A 19,945-nucleotide genomic window follows, 5' to 3' on the forward strand; every position below is an offset into this window, starting at 1 on the left:
ATGTTTTGTACCCTAAATAAAAGGAAGACCTATGTGTCCCCCTTCTGAGGGCCACACAGTTTTCAATGAGATAGAAGGCTAAGAGAAAGTGTGGGTGAATCACAATAAATGAAACTTAGTCATGGAACTACAGATTATGAAAAAAATCTATATAACAGAACAAAAGTGAAAAAGTTAAGAAACGGTCATTTAAATGGCAATGCAAATACATTATACTTTGATACAACAAATAAACCTCATCATTAGGTATAATTGGGTTAGCTATAACTTTTTCTTTTATACACGTTGAATCTGTACTTCACTCCATTTTCAATTATAGTCTCCCCTTTCCTGCAATCAGACAAAGAAATGTGAGTGAAACTGGTAAATATCTTGTCATACACCACAATTACTTTTTAATGCAGTATAATACACCCCTATTTCTATAACCTTATCTAGCAGTATAATACACCCCTATTTCTATAACCTTATCTAGCAGTATAATACACCCCTATTTCTATAACCTTATCTAGCAGTATAATACACCCCTATTTCTATAACCTTATCTCGCAGTATAATACACCCCTATTTCTATAACCTTATCTAGCAGTATAATACACCCCTATTTCTATAACCTTATCTAGCAGTATAATACACCCCTATTTCTATAACCTTATCTCGCAGTATAATACACCCCTATTTCTATAACCTTATCTAGCAGTATAATACACCCCTATTTCTATAACCTTATCTAGCAGTATAATACACCCCTATTTCTATAACCTTATCTCGCAGTATAATACACCCCTATTTCTATAACCTTATCTAGCAGTATAATACACCCCTATTTCTATAACCTTATCTAGCAGTATAATACACCCCTATTTCTATAACCTTATCTCGCAGTATAATACACCACTATTTCTATAACCTTATCTAGCAGTATAATACACCCCTATTTCTACAACCTTATCTAGCAGTATAATACACCCCTATTTCTATAACCTTATCTAGCAGTATAATACACCCCTATTTCTATAACCTTATCTAGCAGTATAATACACCCCTATTTCTATAACCTTATCTAGCAGTATAATACACCCCTATTTCTATAACCTTATCTAGCAGTATAATACACCCCTATTTCTATAACCTTATCTCGCAGTATAATACACCCCTATTTCTATAACCTTATCTAGCAGTATAATACACCCCTATTTCTATAACCTTATCTAGCAGTATAATACACCCCTATTTCTATAACCTTATCTAGCAGTATAATACACCCCTATTTCTATAACCTTATCTAGCAGTATAATACACCCCTATTTCTATAACCTTATCTCGCAGTATAGTACACCACTATTTCTATAACCTTATCTAGCAGTATAATACACCCCTATTTCTATAACCTTATCTCGCAGTATAATACACCACTATTTCTATAACCTTATCTAGCAGTATAATACACCCCTATTTCTACAACCTTATCTAGCAGTATAATACACCCCTATTTCTATAACCTTATCTAGCAGTATAATACACCCCTATTTCTATAACCTTATCTAGCAGTATAATACACCCCTATTTCTATAACCTTATCTAGCAGTATAATACACCCCTATTTCTATAACCTTATCTCGCAGTATAATACACCCCTATTTCTATAACCTTATCTCGCAGTATAATACACCCCTATTTCTATAACCTTATCTAGCAGTATAATACACCCCTATTTCTATAACCTTATCTCGCAGTATAATACACCCCTATTTCTATAACCTTATCTAGCAGTATAATACACCCCTATTTCTATAACCTTATCTAGCAGTATAATACACCCCTATTTCTATAACCTTATCTAGCAGTATAATACACCCCTATTTCTATAACCTTATCTAGCAGTATAATACACCCCTATTTCTATAACCTTATCTAGCAGTATAATACATCTCTTTCCCAAAACCTTGCGCTAGAGGACTTGAATGTAGGAGCTGAAGATGTGCGTTTTCCATCAACTTGATGCAAAACTACTGCAATCATAGTTTATGAATCACAGTCTATGAATCATAGTCTATGAATCACAGTCTATGAAACATAGTCTATGAATCACTCTCTATAAAACACAGTCTATGAATCAGTCTATGAAACAAGTGAAATTGATTAGAAAAAGAAAAGTTGTCAGGAAATTAAGTTAAGTCTAGTTTTTCCTTTTTGTATGCCCACAGGGGGTGAGTTTGTAAAAATCTTGGAACGAATTAAGAAATTTGCATGTACTTTACTGTTCATATAACATAAAGCCCTATAATGTAAATGTTCCTCGAACAGATTATTTACATTGTAAGAGCGCCTACTGTAGTGAAATTATTTAGAGGTGACATTCGCATAGAGGGTGGCGCTGTATTTCTCAACTAGCTTGTCAGAAGTTTAGAAAGATAGATTTAACCCCTTTATGAGTGATGCAATGCTCTTGTCGCCCGTATTTTGCACATTCCCTCGGGCGAATCGACACTGATCGGTCTCAGAACTTTACTATACCTTTTTGTATGTATATCAGACGAAGTTGAACAAAGAGCCACTTTGAGTAAAGATTGTTAACCAGACATTGTTAACCAGACACAGTCACAGTATTAAGTATTTTGATGATGTTGCTTTCAAAATTTTAAAGAAAAAACCGTAAAGTTTTGGAGTTGGAAAATGAACATGGCGTTTTCAAGTTTAAAGACGTTTTAAACGTTGCATACCTGTTGAAAGAGCACATTCTACCACTTACAGCGCTTCATAAATCTGAAATATAAAAAATTTGACAAAAATTCAAAAATTGTCCTCTGTCACCCTCCGTGCCTCCCTCAATGTTAGAATATGCCATAAAAATGGCTGCTCTTACGTCATACGGTGTTGTTGAAAAGTATTCATACTATTCATTAAAACTTTAAAATCATCAGGTAAAATTGTAAACCACATTATGAATGAATCTGAAAACAATGGATGGAAATTAGACCTTAATGACTTCAAATCGGAGCGTAATTCTCATGATTGTGACAATCAATCTTCTCAGATAGACTGTCACTAAAATCATGGTAGCCGCTACAACAAAAGAATTAATTAATTATTGATGTAACTGAGTCATTATTAGTACCATTTTTGGACACTTTTTTAGTGACCACTAGCTATTATGGGTTCGCAAAGATCAAGGAGAGTCAAAGTGGCAGGCTAATAGAGGTGGTGTTCAAATAAAGGGTGGCGCTGTATTTTTCACCCCTTCTTATATAGTAGTGTTCTATTAGAGGTTACATTAAACAAAGTCTGTGTTGGAACATAAGTTTTAAGGTGTGAACACAGCATTTCACTGTTATAGATTATGGATGTTATAGATTATAGATGTTATAGATTATGGATGTTATAGATTATAGATGTTATAAATTATGGATGTTATAGATTACAGATGTTATAGATTATAGATGTTATAGATTATGGATGTTATAGATTATAGATGTTATAGATTATGAATGTTATAGATTATAACTTGAATATGTCCAGAATGAATCAATCTTGAGACACTCTCCTTCCAGAGATCTTTTAACAAACTAATCCAATCTACTAATTACTTTTGCCTTTCACACTCGTCTAACTTCAACAGAGGTTTTGCTAATTTTCAACATTCTCTTATAAGCATTTGGATATATAATAACCATGAAAGCAAATGGAAACAAACGCTGAAATTCAACGTACCTGGAGAGCACGAAGAGATGCTCAAACATCGGCATGTACGCATCACTCATATATTCCCCATCAATTTCAGTCAGATAAAATTGAGTGCATTCTGGGATGGATAGCGCGAGCTGCAAATCATGAAACCCTTGATTATATTGGAGGAGCAACTGAAGCCGACTGCTTAAGAGTGGATCTATAATGACTGGTAACTTCACTAAGTGAATATATCACTATATATTATATCACTATATGCGTATAAACTAGTTTAAACTAGCAAACATCTATCACTGGTCTGACCGATAAGAGCTTACTGAACTCTAATCTATTATAATTAAAATAGGTCATTTTAATTATTCAACATTACAACATTCCATGAATATTCAGAAGGCGTCATATGACCTCAACATTCCATGAATATTCAGAAGGCATCATATGACTTCAACATTACAACATTCCATGAATATTCAGAAGGCATCATATGACTTCAACATTACAACATTCCATAAATATTCAGAAGGCGTCATATGACCTCAACATTGCAACATTCCATGAATATTCAGAAGGCGTCATATGACCTCAACATTGCAACATTCCATGAATATTCAGAAGGCGTCATATGACCTCAACATTGCAACATTCCATGAATATTCAGAAGGCATCATATGACTTCAACATTACAACATTCCATGAATATTCAGAAGGCGTCATATGACCTCAACATTACAACATTCCATAAATATTCAGAAGGTGTCATATGACCTCAACATTGCAACATTCCATGAATATTCAGAAGGCGTCATATGACCTCAACATTACAGCATTCCATGAATATTCAGAAGGCGTCATATGACCTCAACATTACAACATTCCATGAATATTCAGAAGGCGTCATATGACCTCAACATTACAACATTCCATGAATATTCAGAAGGTGTCATATGACCTCAACATTACAACATTCCATGAATATTCAGAAGGCGTCATATGACCTCAACATTACAACATTCCATGAATATTCAGAAGGCGTCATATGACCTCAACATTGCAACATTCCATGAATATTCAGAAGGCGTCATATGACCTCAACATTACAACATTCCATGAATATTCAGAAGGCGTCATATGACCTCAACATTGCAACATTCCATGAATATTCAGAAGGCGTCATATGACCTCAACATTGCAACATTCCATGAATATTCAGAAGGCGTCATATGACCTCAACATTTGTGAGAATAGATTATTTTCTAAGAATATGTTTTATTATATGGTTATATACATGGATTACAGTGCACTTTCAGGATACGATGTTGATCAGTTCCGGGATTGGCATCGGATGGTGAAAAAGTTATATGTAGGGGTATAGAAACCATAGTAATTATATAACGCAAACTTCCCCTGGTAAAAATCGTCAAAATATATACTATTTTTATATATACTATTATACTAAATTTTATATAAGTGCTGTACATAATGAAAATTAGTAACAAAACAGTATTTTAATCTTAGTAACTATAATTATCTACGGTAACTTTATAATATTTAGTGTATTTATTGGCTATGATCTTCATTAAAATGCAACGTTACAATGTCTATGAGCAGTACTACGTACTGTAGAAAGTTCTTACCTTCAAGACAGACGTACATATAACAAAAACTTTGAATTCACTTCAAATAAGTTTACCTTACTAAATACACACAAACTTAAAGCTAAGTTTTAGTATGTATTTTAAACTGTTTTACTGAATTTTAACTTTCTATCCCTAAAGTTTTGTCACTTAACCCTTATCAGTTTCAGTTTTTGCTTTCACTATAACTTTTAGCGTACCTGTTATATTACCATTTTACACATGAGAATAACTGAATGAGAGAAATCGGTCATCATGTCTCTTTCATGCGTTGTGAAAATATTTTCGGCGAACAGCATCTCGGTGTCTTTGTTATTTTGACGTACGTAATAAGCACACCGACTGCCAAATTTGAACTCGGGGGAAAATCTTGTTGAATTCGTATAGTGAAAAAAGATTTGTATGGTGAGATGAAAAGACCATCATGTTCCATTTCGCACGGTGAAAAAATCGTATATCAGGGTAATCGTATCCTGAGGATGCACTGTATTGGGAAATATCTAACAACGATGACTTCTTAATACTTGAGCTAAGTTGACTCCCAGTTTTAAAACTGCTTCTTTTTAATGTACCGACCCTAAAATTTACATATCAAACGTAGAAAGCATGAGAATCAATATTTACAAATACTTGAGGTCTTGCAAAAACTTTTCCAAAACCAAACATAAGAAAAGTTTACTCACAGAACAACTTCAATTAAAATGAAATTGACAAAAGCATACAAACTGCACAAAACCCGGAAAGGAACCTAACCCCCCCTTTGACAGAGGTATGCAAACTGTATGATAACTGGAAGAAAACCTGACCCCCTTTTGACAAAAGTATGCAAACTGTATGATACCTGAAAGGAAGCCTGACCTCCATTTGACAGAAGTATACAAACTATGATACCTGGAAGAGAACCTGACCTCCATTTGACCAAAGTATACAAACTGTATGACACCCGGTAGGAAACCTGAACCCACATTTGACAGAAGTATACAAACTGTATGATACCTGGAAGAGAACCTGACCTCCATTTGACGAAAGTATACAAACTGTATGACACCCGGAAGGAAACCTGACCCAACATTTGACAGAAGTATACAAACTGTACGATACCTGGAAGGGAACCTGACCTCCCATTATCCAAACACTTTCAATTCTTTCATTCTGCTTGCACAATTGGAGAGCTTCATCCATTGAAGATGCAACGAGATGGGTAGGATGGTTAGGTACCCTGCACAGCAATCAAATAAAACAAGCTACAAAAACAAGACCAGTACATGTTATTACTGCAACGGTTAGTTTTCCTATGACCACACCCATTAAAAATGAGCAGCAAAAAAAGTTGCATTTCAAATTGAATCATTGGTTGATAGTTACAAATATGCATTGAAACTTCATCTTCTCTAGGATCAAATCTCTGGGGGAACAACTAACAAAATATTCATTTCAAAAGCGAAGCCATTACAAATGCAAACGTGTAAAATTACTTTCCAGCTATGTAGTTGAATTTTCTAGCTAGATTATGAGGCACAATAACTATTATTATATATATGCGCTATAATACAATATATTACAATATAAAGCATATTAAAGTATAACACAATATTAAACAATAAGGCAGAATTAAAATAGAAATTAGTTCGCTATTACCATAATACAATGCGTGAATCATTTTCAGGTGTTATTTCCAAAATGGCTTAGCCGAAACCTCCCCTTACAGTCGCTCAGCATTCACATCGTCCACATATATGACATGAAATTAGAGCAGATATTTGACTCGAACTTCAAAGACTTCAAAAGAAGAACCTTCAAATTACTCAAAACAGCATTCTAAGCAAAACAACCGGTAAAAAAGTTAACCGTCAAATGTAAACAATATAGTATGTCGTCCCCCCGACTTTATGACCACGTCCGCGGGAAGGTCAGGCAACTCAGTGCGAGGTGCAGCAAAACCCAATCTTCATTAATTTATGTAGAACTTTTTCATTAGGGCAAAAGTTTTCTACGAGACGATATCCACAATAATTTCTCTCGAAGTTAAAATTTGGTGATTTGTGTACTGATTAAATACATTATTAAGAGATATACGTTGCTTGTCATGGAGTTCAGGGTTCAGAGTTCAGGTTTCCGTGATGGTGAAAGTGGAATTGCAAACAGATGAATGTTGAAGTCTCCACTAAAACTTTAAAGTTCACCGAATACATACTAAAGCTTCCTTCAAGCATGTGTTTAGTAAAAGAAATTCATTTAAGTTAGATTCAGAGTTTATGTTACACGCCTGTCATGAAAGTAAAAACTCTCCACGGTACGTTTTGCATGTAATGTTAATTATTTAGATTAGATTCAGGGTTTATGTTACGCGTCTGTTTCGAAAGTAAGAACTCTGCACTTAGTATATTGTAATGTTATATTATCTTGCAGATCACAACCACAAAGTGCACTACAGTGTACTACTTAAGGTACAACTACAGCTTACTACTTAGTATGGTAAACTTATTTAAGTTGCATCAGAATCGATTGAATATACAGAATTGACGTATGTCCAATCCGTATTACGACCGGCCAGTCCAAACGCGGTCGTAAGTCGAAGACTTACTGTATATAAAATAAGTTAGCTAAAGGTTCAACTGGTGCAAGTTCGGGTAAGTTATGCTGTGTATTTCTACTACTGCAACCTCCGACTTTACGCAATGCCTAGCCTGCACTTGGATTAGTGTGTCTCAAAGGTAAAATAACAGCACTTATTAATAATTACTTTATTATTAATATATATTAAAACGTTACTTTATTATTATGCGACTTAATTTATACACTATTTTATTATTATGTTAATTTAGTATTATTATTATATGAGTATTGGCTCTAGCAAAAAAGGGTTATAACATACAAAGTGTTCTTAAATGAGTATTGGTTCTAGTATAAGAGGGTTATAACATAGAGTGTGTTCTTATATGAGCATTGGCTCTATTATAAGAGGTTTATAACATACAGAGTGTGTTCTTATATGAGTATTGGTTCCATTATAAGAGGGTTACAACATACAGTGTGTTCTTATATGAGTATTGGCTCTATTATAAGAGGGTTATAACATACAGAGTGTTCTTATATGAGTATTGGCTCTATTATAAGAGGGTTATAACATACAGAGTGTTCTTATATGAGTATTGGCTCTATTATAAGAGGGTTATAACATACAGAGTGTTCTTATATGAGTATTGGTTCTATTATAAGAGGGCTACAACATACAGTGTGTTCTTATATGAGTATTGGCTCTAATATAAAGGGGTTATAACATACAGAGTGTCGTTATATGAGTATTGGTTCTATTATAAGAGGGTTACAACATAGAAAACAGGTCTTATTGAAAGAATAGAACTGTGCATATAGAGATTTGAGAATATTCTGCCAAGTTTCACACACCTGTCTGACGAGCTGGATAAAACAATGGTCAATACAGAAGCTCGAGACAACTCCTGCACACTGCTTGACTCAAACGTCCGTCTCCCTTTTATATTTGCTACAAGACCACCTGCAGTAGACCCATTGCTCAAATGTTAAGATCTATTAATCACATAATACAAAATGCATGGAATAATCTTAAATTGGAATGAAAACTTCAATGCTAACCATAAAATTATATATGGGAGTAGATAGATACATGGTCTTACCTGGTGTGGAGGTAGAACTTGTTAGCGTTATGTAATATTCATAGTCTTTCCTAAAAATGATAATAATATGCATACAATGTAACGAGCAATTTAAATGTAAACTGCCACACAGTGTGCAGATATAAATGTGTAATACAGTTAAAGATGTGGTTGCGTCAAAAAATTCGATTTAATGAAATTAAAACCAATAAAAGGCTAAAACATCAGCTACAATTTGATGCCATTTTATGTCTTTGTAGACCAACACTGTCCAGAGATATATGCATTTGAATGAGGCCCTCTTTTAAAAAGCTCACGTTCCAGCGGTTGCTTCTTTCGTGACGTCACAAGTAATACATCTGAAAAGAAACCACGAGCGATAAATATGAGGTCGCTTCCTTAGCCAATCATCAGCGCGAAATTTTTATATAGGCCGTAATAAATGTTATCACTCGTAAAATGTGTTATCTGTGATCTCAAACTTAAGGATTTTACTCTATTATTAAATCGCATGGACATCGATATTTACTAAATTAATTAACATTGTTACTTTAATGAATTACTTGATCGACACGTTTTATTGGCAAACAACATAATTGTAAAAATTGCTGTCAAGTTACTGCGAAGGTGACTCCGAGTTTTCTTGGCATCAGGTAGTTAAAGTTCTACGGAGGAAGATCGGAGAATGGAGGTAAATTTATCTTTTACTTTGAGTCTCCTATAGAGTCTCCTGTTGAGATTATATTTTCCTGCTTGAGGCTAAAATGTAATTTCCTGCGCGTGCGAGATACGTATGTACAGTGAGTTCTTGACGGCTTCTTTTTAATCTTTAGCATCTAGCAATACAATGACTTGGATTGATGAATATACTAAAGGTAATATTTTAGTACTCATTAATACATGTACTAATTAATAAAATTATTACTTTTTGCTATCACCAATCATCGTTCTATATTTTTTATCGGTTCACCTAGCTACATTTGCTTCAATTTTCTTTGGCAGTTTTATCTAGTAAATAAGATTTATGATTTGACTTTAGATGTTCACTTTTCACTTGTAGAAAGTGAAGAAAATCGATTGATCAATGCAAATCTTTAACTTCCAGAACCAAAGCTTCGAATCGTTGGCTTGGCGTACTTGTGACTTTGTTAAACATTTATTCGTTTTTAACATTACACTCGCAATCTATCAAACTCCCAATTTGAAAGCTTTCAGTAGATACGCTTTAGAATGACATATCTATGAATGACATATATTTATTGCATTTCTTTTACTGATTACAGAATGTTTATGTCGTCCCACCAGCCGAAGCAGCTTTATCAGTGTGGAAACTGCCATAAAGGGAAAGAGAGACTTGAATGTGTGCTGCATAAACCATGATGTTTTGTTTGAGTTTGTTGCAGTAGATGAATTTGTCTTATTGTATCAGCCAAAACTATGTGAGTGGCCACGACTTGATGAATATTTTTAATAAAAGCTTTATGCCGAGATGAAAATATTTTTGCTTGTAAAAACTATATAATAAAATAATATTGTTGAAGATAATGCAAAACATGATTTGCAGAATATTGTAGTGAATTGGATATGGATGTCTGCAGAACTGGAGAATGTGAGTTCAAATTCAGTTTGCAGCAGACTTCTCATCCTTAAAACTCTATCCCTATGTATATTCTTTCCAAAGACGCGGCTTGCTTACTTCGGTAGTAAGAAACTAGTACTATAGTCGGTGTAGGCAATGATATACAGCCCCGCCCCAAGGATAGGCGATGGACATAAGGTGGGCGGGACTTATGGGAGGCTGTATATCGTTAGTATGGGTAGCGGCGGAACTGTGCTGATACAAAGACCTTATTCAACATAGTTAGCTTGAGAGAATTACAGTAGACCGGTAGAATTGGTAGTCGGTACCCAAATGTTTACACAACATTTGGAGAAAGTGAGTAGAACAAATTTTCAATTTTCGTTATTTGATGCCTTTGAAACATTCATAATAATGCATCTGTAGCTGGATTTAAAATTTTATTCTAGCCAACATGAGCAAATACAAAATAAGATATATGCCAATAGAGCCGCGTAGGACTAGACTTTTATTGCAAATAGCCGATGTGAATACGAGAGATAGAGACAGGTTGTATAACGCGTGACATCATTTTGGGCAAGTCTGGGCATGTTTTTTTGACCTGAGCGTTTTTACCGCGATCAGATTTTTTCGATTTTAATCTTCAAATATCTTGGCAATAAGATCGCCTAACGCAACAAACAACATATCAACTGATAGAGAAAAAAATGCTTTCTTTTAAGATCAACTCAAATTTGACGCAACCACATCTTTAAAATGATGTCCATGTAGATTCTGGCAACAAGAGGTTTTTAAAATGTCTTGCATATAATAAAATGGTGCTTAATTGCAAAATTGATCTTTTAACTGAGTAGCGAAAAAACACAAGTTCGTAGGAGTTGTCATGCCATGATAATATGGTACAAATTTTATATTGGGCACATTCACGACCAGTTCAGTGAACATTTTGGTGACAAGGGTATAAACATAAACATATAATGAATTGATTATCTAAAACTAACAAACAAAAATGGAAATTTGCCTTCTCTTGCATTTTCTCAAAAAGTAAAGGGTAGACAACTGTTTTATATTATTGTTCTCTATTCTGAACCAAACGAAAAGTTTGCATCATATCTGACTAATGCCAAGCTGATCCAACCTAAAAAAACTCACCTTTGACTAATACAACCATATGGAGCAAAAGGAAGAAGGTGAAAGCTGCAAAAAAGGTGATTAATTAGGCCTGCAAGCTATGCATTTGATCAGTTGCTCACGTCTTCCTCTCTCTGATGACCTACTTACTCACACAAGGCCATTTAAAGACGCAGCTTTAGCTCTCAAATTCACGAAGGCTAAATTCACATATATATATTATATATATAATTCTATAATATAATATTCTACATATATTCTACAATTATATATATTCATATATAATTTGTACTATGCATTTGCTTTACAATAGCCAGTTCATCACAAACTGTCAAATATGAATAATTAAATCAGATGGCGCCACGTCACAGCAGACGAATTGTTGGAATGAATCCAGTCATCGTGTCCAGTTATCTGACATTTGAACATTTGCCTCTTAGTTATTCAATAATCCAAAACCTTGAAATTGTCAAAGCTAAACTGACTTTGAACCATTAACAGTTGCCAGTCACAGCAAAGCTGTGTGCACACTAGCAGATAATCTCTTCTTAAAATTCAGCCAAATTCTGTGTTAATAAATTTGCACTGTAAGCAAACAGTTTGACTGATAATACATCCACTGTAATATGCATCCACTGTAATATGCATCCACTGTAATATGCATCCACTGTAATATGCATCCACTGTAATATGCATCCACTGTAATATGCACCCACTGTAATACATCCACTGTAATATGCATTACTGAATTCCTACTTTTATTCCATGCACTAAATTTTATTCAACTCAAAGGTAAAACCGAAACGGCTTTGTTTGAATGTTGTCGAGGAAGAGATTGTCGTTGCAACTGAGCTAAAGGGTGATTTCCTTTTAGAAGGATATCTGCAGCTTTAGAAGGGTATCTGCAGCTTTAGAAGGGTATCTGCAGCTTTAGAAGGATATCTGCAGCTATGAATTTATCATGAATTAAACTCCTATGTATGAATATTTGCTTAAATAAACTATAAAGATTTACCAGCTATACACGACTAATCGATTTTTCAAACTTATGATATTGAATAATTTTTGATTGGCCAGGAACCCAAATATTTCATATTTATATAAGTGACTGACTGAACCTACAAATATAAGGTGGTTGTGGTTGCATTTAGTCTCCTTAAACCTCCACACAATCAATTTCAGAGAAGTTATGAGATGCCAGAAAAGATCGAGGATTGGGTCAGAGGATTGCGTACTGATCAAAAGAAGCGATGGTCAGCGGACAATGAAAGCATAAAGAAGACTTGATGGCAAGTGTTTCAGTGCGCATATGTTATGAGGCTCAGTTTATTCTCAAGAGAAAAACTATCTTATTAACACGAATAATTTGAACATTTAAAAAATGATAACATTTGGATTTCTTCGATTAACCGTAAGTTTGCCTAAAATCTCAAGTGACATTATTTTGAACACGGAATACTAAACCAACCAAACAACCGACCCAATTCTTCAGCATGCCTCAGTTGACAAGTTATAACATGTCTGTCAACCATAATTCGACATACCAACTAACTACTTTCCATACATCAATGAATTGAGTGATATGGAGTCAATTAATTGATCTGATTATTTGCAATATCTATATCTAATAACTCACTGCAGCTTAGGCCAAGGCAGGTTTAGACCAAGACCGATCCCTCTATTACTCGTGCACATCGCTGCCATCATAGATATATTCATAGCCATGTCCTTCATTCTCTAAAAATGTTTAGTATAGATCTTATTTGTAATAACTTGAACAATGATGCGACGAGTAGATGAGCTAAAGCAAACGAGCGAAATCAGAAGCTACGTCCTTGTCTTATTCATCAACAAAAGTCAGAGAATATTATATGTATATCTATAGACTATATAACTATAACTACTAGTACCAGAATACTTGTAATATACTGAGTAGCTACTAGTACCTGATAGACTTGTAATATACTGAGTAACTACTAGTACCTGATAGACTTGTAACATACTGAGTAGCTACTAGTACCTGATAGACTTGTAATATACTGAGTAGCTACTAGTACCTGATAGACTTGTAACATACTGAGTAACTACTAGTACCTGATAGACTTGTAACATACTGAGTAGCTACTAGTACCTGATAGACTTGGAATATACTGAGTAGCTACTAGTACCCGATATACTTGTAACATACTGAGTAACTACTAGTACCTGATAGACTTGTAACATACTGAGTAACTACTAGTACCTGATAGACTTGTAATATAATGAGTAGCTACTAGTACCTGATAGACTTGTAATATACTTAGTAACTACTAGTACCTGATAGACTTGTAATATACTGAGTAGTTACTAGTACCTGATAGACTTGTAATATACTGAGTAGCTACTAGTACCTGATAGACTTGTAATATACTGAGTAGCTACTAGTACCTGATATACTTGTAATATACTGAGTAGCTACTAGTACCCGATATACTTGTAATATACTGAATAGTTACTAGTACCCGATAGACTTGTAATATACTGAGTAGCTACTAGAACCTGATAGACTTGTAATATACTGAGTAGCTACTAGTACCTGATATACTTGTAATATACTGAGTAGCTACTAGTACCTGATAGACTTGTAACATACTGAGTAGCTACTAGTACCCGATATACTTGTAATATACTGAATAGTTACTAGTACCCGATAGACTTGTAATATACTGAGTAGCTACTAGAACCTGATAGACTTGTAATATACTGAGTAGCTACTAGTACCTGATATACTTGTAATATACTGAGTAGCTACTAGTACCTGATAGACTTGTAACATACTGAGTAGCTACTAGTACCTGATAGACTTGTAATATACTGAGTAGCAACTAGTACCTGATAGACCTGTAACATACTGAGTAGCTACTAGTACCAGATATACTTGTAATATACTGAGTAGCTACTAGTACCTGATAGACTTGTAATATACTGAGTAGCTACTAGTACCTGATAGACTTGTAATATACTGAGTAGCTACTAGTACCTGATAGACTTGTAACATACTGAGTAGCTACTAGTACCTGATAGACTTGTAACATACTGAGTAGCTACTAGTACCTGATAGACTTGTAACATACTGAGTAGCTACTAGTACCTGATAGACTTGTAACATACTGAGTAGCTACTAGTACCTGATAGACTTGTAACATACTGAGTAGCTACTAGTACCTGATAGACTTGTAACATACTGAGTAGCTACTAGTACCTGATAGACTTGTAACATACTGAGTAGCTACTAGTACCTGATAAACTTGTAATATACTGAGTAGCTACTAGTACCTGATAGACCTGTAATATACTGAGTAGCTACTAGTACCTGATAGACTTGTAATATACTGAGTAGCTACTAGTACCTGATAGACTTGTAATATACTGAGTAACTACTAGTACCTGATAGACTTGTAACATACTGAGTAGCTACTAGTACCTGACAGACTTGTAACATACTGAGTAGCTACTAGTACCTGACAGACTTGTAACATACTGAGTAACTACTAGTACCTGATAGACTTGTAACATACTGAGTAGCTACTAGTACCTGATAGACCTGTAACATATTGAGTAGCTACTAGTACCTGATAGACTTGTAATATACTGAGTAGCTACTAGTACCTGATAGACTTGTAATATACTGAGTAGCTACTAGTACCTGATAGACTTGTAATATACTGAGTAACTACTAGTACCTGATAGACTTGTAATATACTGAGCAGCTACTAGTACCTGATAGACTTGTAATATACTGAGTAACTACTAGTACCTGATAGACTTGTAATATACTGAGTAGCTACTAGAACCTGATAGACTTGTAATATACTGAGTAGCTACTAGTACCTGATAGACTTGTAATATACTGAGTAGCTACTAGTACCTGATAGACTTGTAATATACTGAGTAACTACTAGTACCTGATAGACTTGTAACATACTGAGTAGCTACTAGTACCTGACAGACTTGTAATATACTGAGTAACTACTAGTACCTGATAGACTTGTAACATACTGAGTAGCTACTAGTACCTGATAGACTTGTAATATACTGAGTAACTACTAGTACCTGATAGACTTGTAATATACTGAGTAACTACTAGTACCTGATAGACTTGTAATATACTGAGTAGCTACTAGTACCTGATAGACTTGTAACATACTGAGTAGCTACTAGTACCTGATAGACTTGTAACATACTGAGTAGCTACTAGTACCTGATAGACTTGTAACATACTGAGTAGCTACTAGTACCTGATAGACTTGTAATATACTGAGTAGCTACTAGTACCTGATAGACCTGTAATATACTGAGTAGCTACTAGTACCTGATAGACTTGTAATATACTGAGTAGCTACTAGTACCTGATAGACTTGTAATATACTGAGTAACTACTAGTACCTGATAGACTTGTAACATACTGAGTAGCTACTAGTACCTGACAGACTTGTAACATACTGAGTAACTACTAGTACCTGATAGACTTGTAACATACTGAGTAGCTACTAGTACCTGATAGACTTGTAATATACTGAGTAGCTACTAGTACCTGATAGACTTGTAATATACTGAGTAGCTACTAGTACCTGATAGACTTGTAATATACTGAGTAACTACTAGTACCTGATAGACTTGTAATATACTGAGTAGCTACTAGTACCTGATAGACTTGTAACATACTGAGTAGCTACTAGTACCTGATAGACCTGTAACATATTGAGTAGCTACTAGTACCTGATAGACTTGTAATATACTGAGTAGCTACTAGTACCTGATAGACTTGTAATATACTGAGTAGCTACTAGTACCTGATAGACTTGTAATATACTGAGTAACTACTAGTACCTGATAGACTTGTAATATACTGAGTAGCTACTAGTACCTGATAGACTTGTAATATACTGAGTAACTACTAGTACCTGATAGACTTGTAATATACTGAGTAGCTACTAGAACCTGATAGACTTGTAATATACTGAGTAGCTACTAGTACCTGATAGACTTGTAATATACTGAGTAGCTACTAGTACCTGATAGACTTGTAATATACTGAGTAACTACTAGTACCTGATAGACTTGTAACATACTGAGTAGCTACTAGTACCTGACAGACTTGTAATATACTGAGTAACTACTAGTACCTGATAGACTTGTAACATACTGAGTAGCTACTAGTACCTGATAGACTTGTAATATACTGAGTAACTACTAGTACCTGATAGACTTGTAATATACTGAGTAACTACTAGTACCTGATAGACTTGTAATATACTGAGTAGCTACTAGTACCTGATAGACTTGTAATATACTGAGTAGTTACTAGTACCCGATAGACTTGTAATATACTGAGTAGCTACTAGTACCTGATAGACTTGTAATATACTGAGTAACTACTAGTACCTGATATACTTGTAACATACTGAGTAGCTACTAGTACCCGATATACTTGTAATATACTGAATAGTTACTAGTACCTGATAGACTTGTAATATACTGAGTAGCTACTAGAACCTGATAGACTTGTAATATACTGAGTAGCTACTAGTACCTGATATACTTGTAATATACTGAGTAGCTACTAGTACCTGATAGACTTGTAACATACTGAGTAGCTACTAGTACCTGATAGACTTGTAATATACTGAGTAGCTACTAGTACCTGATAGACTTGTAATATACTGAGTAGCTACTAGTACCTGATAGACTTGTAACATACTGAGTAGCTACTAGTACCTGATAGACTTGTAACATACTGAGTAGCTACTAGTACCTGATAGACTTGTAACATACTGAGTAGCTACTAGTACCTGATAGACTTGTAACATACTGAGTAGCTACTAGTACCTGATAGACTTGTAATATACTGAGTAACTACTAGTACCTGATAGACTTGTAACATACTGAGTAGCTACTAGTACCTGACAGACTTGTAATATACTGAGTAACTACTAGTACCTGATAGACTTGTAACATACTGAGTAGCTACTAGTACCTGATAGACTTGTAATATACTGAGTAACTACTAGTACCTGATAGACTTGTAATATACTGAGTAACTACTAGTACCTGATAGACTTGTAACATACTGAGTAACTACTAGTACCTGATAGACCTGTAACATACTGAGTAGCTACTAGTACCTGATAGACTTGTAATATACTGAGTAGCTACTAGTACCTGATAGACTTGTAATATACTAAGTAGCTACTAGTACCTGATAGACTTGGAATTCGTAATTGATGTCATTTTCAGTTTGAAGTCCAGCAGGAACACCGTCTAGCCTAAAATAACCGTAAGAGTTAATAATACTAAAGCTAGCAAATCTCTGGCTGTGGCATGTGGGAGTTATCCAAACATTGTTATATATTTGATAAATATTCATTATAATTGACAATTTAGTCACCATAAAACAGGGCTTTTGATTTGCAAAGGTTACACTCAACTCAACATCATAAAACAAGACTTCTCTTGTGCTTTATTCTGTTTTAGTCACCTAAACCTCTGCTTGCAAATTCTATTTCCCTCATTTAGTCACCTAAACCTCTGCTTGCAAATTCTATTTCCCTCATTTAGTCACCTAAACCTCTGCTTGCAAATTCTATTTCCCTCAAAATGCTCAATTTTGAAAGACAAGCAGTCGTATTTTACACAAAATAGCGAAGAAAGAGCACTCGCATAGATATTTCTATTTTAAGTGATCAATTAGGAGATGCGAAAGCCTCTACACAATATTACAACAAACCAACGAGACATCAACAATGTCCTTACAAAACTATATATTGTTGCGGAATTTAAAATCGGAGCCAGTGTCGCACTTAAAATCGGAGCCAGTGTCGCACTTAAAATCGGAGCCAGTGTCGCACTTAAAATCGGAGCCAGTGTCGCACTTAAAATCGGAGCCAGTGTCGCACTTAAAATCGGAGCCAGTGTCGCACTTAAAATCGGAGCCAGTGTCGCACTTAAAATCGGAGCCAGTGTCGCACTTAAAATCGGAGCCAGTGTCGCACTTAAAAATGAACATAAAAATCTAGTAGATTTCATCAGCAAGTATCGATATTTTTTCTATCATTTGAGGTGATCTGACTACCACGATATTTCAAGACTAAATGTCTGTGTTTCCCAATCACACCGTATTCACACTTGTAATCACACCGTATTCACACTTGTAATCACACTGCTATCCACACTTTATTCACTGTATTCAGAGATATGCAAATATAGGTCAAATTTTATTTAAAAACCAAATTATCTTAGTGATGCCTCAACAAAGTACAGTTTTAATAATAAACTAAGAGAATCCTGGTGTTGCCCGGGTAATAAAAAAGTCTTTAGACAAAAAATTTGCTTTCAGTTAACATATAACAACATCTACCATTTACATGTATATTTATACATCAATTACTATTCTAATTTTTTAAACTTCATATCATGACGAATGGGTTTTTTGTGCAGTTCAAATAAATTGAGAAAAAAAATAAAATAACTGTAAAGTTTTTCAAACTGTCCCAAACAGCTGTAACTTTTAAATTTCATAACATGAAAGAAGTGTTCCGTTGAAATAAATTAGAAGGGAAAATAAAAATGTAAAGGTGTTTAAATGTAAAATCATTAGCAAGTAATGGCTTAATATAGTCTGTTTTGCTACGATTACAATCAAAAATTATATGGTATATAATTATATTATTTTAGTTTGTTTCAGTGTTGGCATGATAAGTTAAAACTATCGTATAGTCATATAGATTGGTATAGAAACCCATACTAATTATCTAATGCAATCATCTCCTGGTAAAAACCATCATCATTAAGAATAGTAACAAAACAATATGTTAAACTTAGTAACTATAGTTACCTACAATAACTTTAGCGTATTAACTGAATGAGAAAAATGTTTTTTGTGCAGTTCAATTGAATTAAGAAGAAAAATGAAACAACTATAAAGGTTTTCAAAATTTTTCAAACAACTGTAACTTTAAATTTTATATCATGAAATGAGTGTTTTGTTGAAACAAATTAAGAGAGAAAATAAAACTGTATAGGTGTTTAAATATAAATGTCTAATCATTAGCAAGTAATGGCTAATTATAATGTTTTGCTACGATTACAATGAAAAAATTATTGGGTATACAATTATATGATTTTAGTTGGTTTTAGTGTTGGCATCATAAGGTGAACATATCGTATAGAGTGGATTAGAAACCCATAGTAATTATATAATGCAAACACCTTCTGGTAAAACTCATCAAAATCATCATTAT

The 19,945-nt window shown here is 34.2% G+C and overlaps 1 protein-coding gene across 1 annotated transcript in view; it reads right to left on the bottom strand.

Moving 5' to 3' along the window:
* Positions 1-192: 192 nt before the first annotated feature.
* LOC137396475 (uncharacterized) overlaps positions 193-19,945 on the bottom strand; it is a 41,125-nt gene continuing 21,372 nt past the window's right edge. The window contains exons 5-11 of the mRNA XM_068082768.1: positions 17,905-17,971; positions 13,303-13,403; positions 8,978-9,027; positions 8,730-8,838; positions 6,423-6,540; positions 3,712-3,821; positions 193-330 (exon numbers count right to left, since the gene is read on the bottom strand). Coding sequence (XP_067938869.1) covers positions 258-330; positions 3,712-3,821; positions 6,423-6,540; positions 8,730-8,838; positions 8,978-9,027; positions 13,303-13,403; positions 17,905-17,971 — 628 coding nt within the window. The 3' untranslated portion in view covers positions 193-257. The remainder of the gene's footprint in view (positions 331-3,711; positions 3,822-6,422; positions 6,541-8,729; positions 8,839-8,977; positions 9,028-13,302; positions 13,404-17,904; positions 17,972-19,945) is intronic.

This window comes from Watersipora subatra, chromosome 5 (assembly GCF_963576615.1).
Source record: "Watersipora subatra chromosome 5, tzWatSuba1.1, whole genome shotgun sequence".
Classification (NCBI taxonomy): Eukaryota; Metazoa; Bryozoa; class Gymnolaemata; order Cheilostomatida; family Watersiporidae; genus Watersipora; species Watersipora subatra.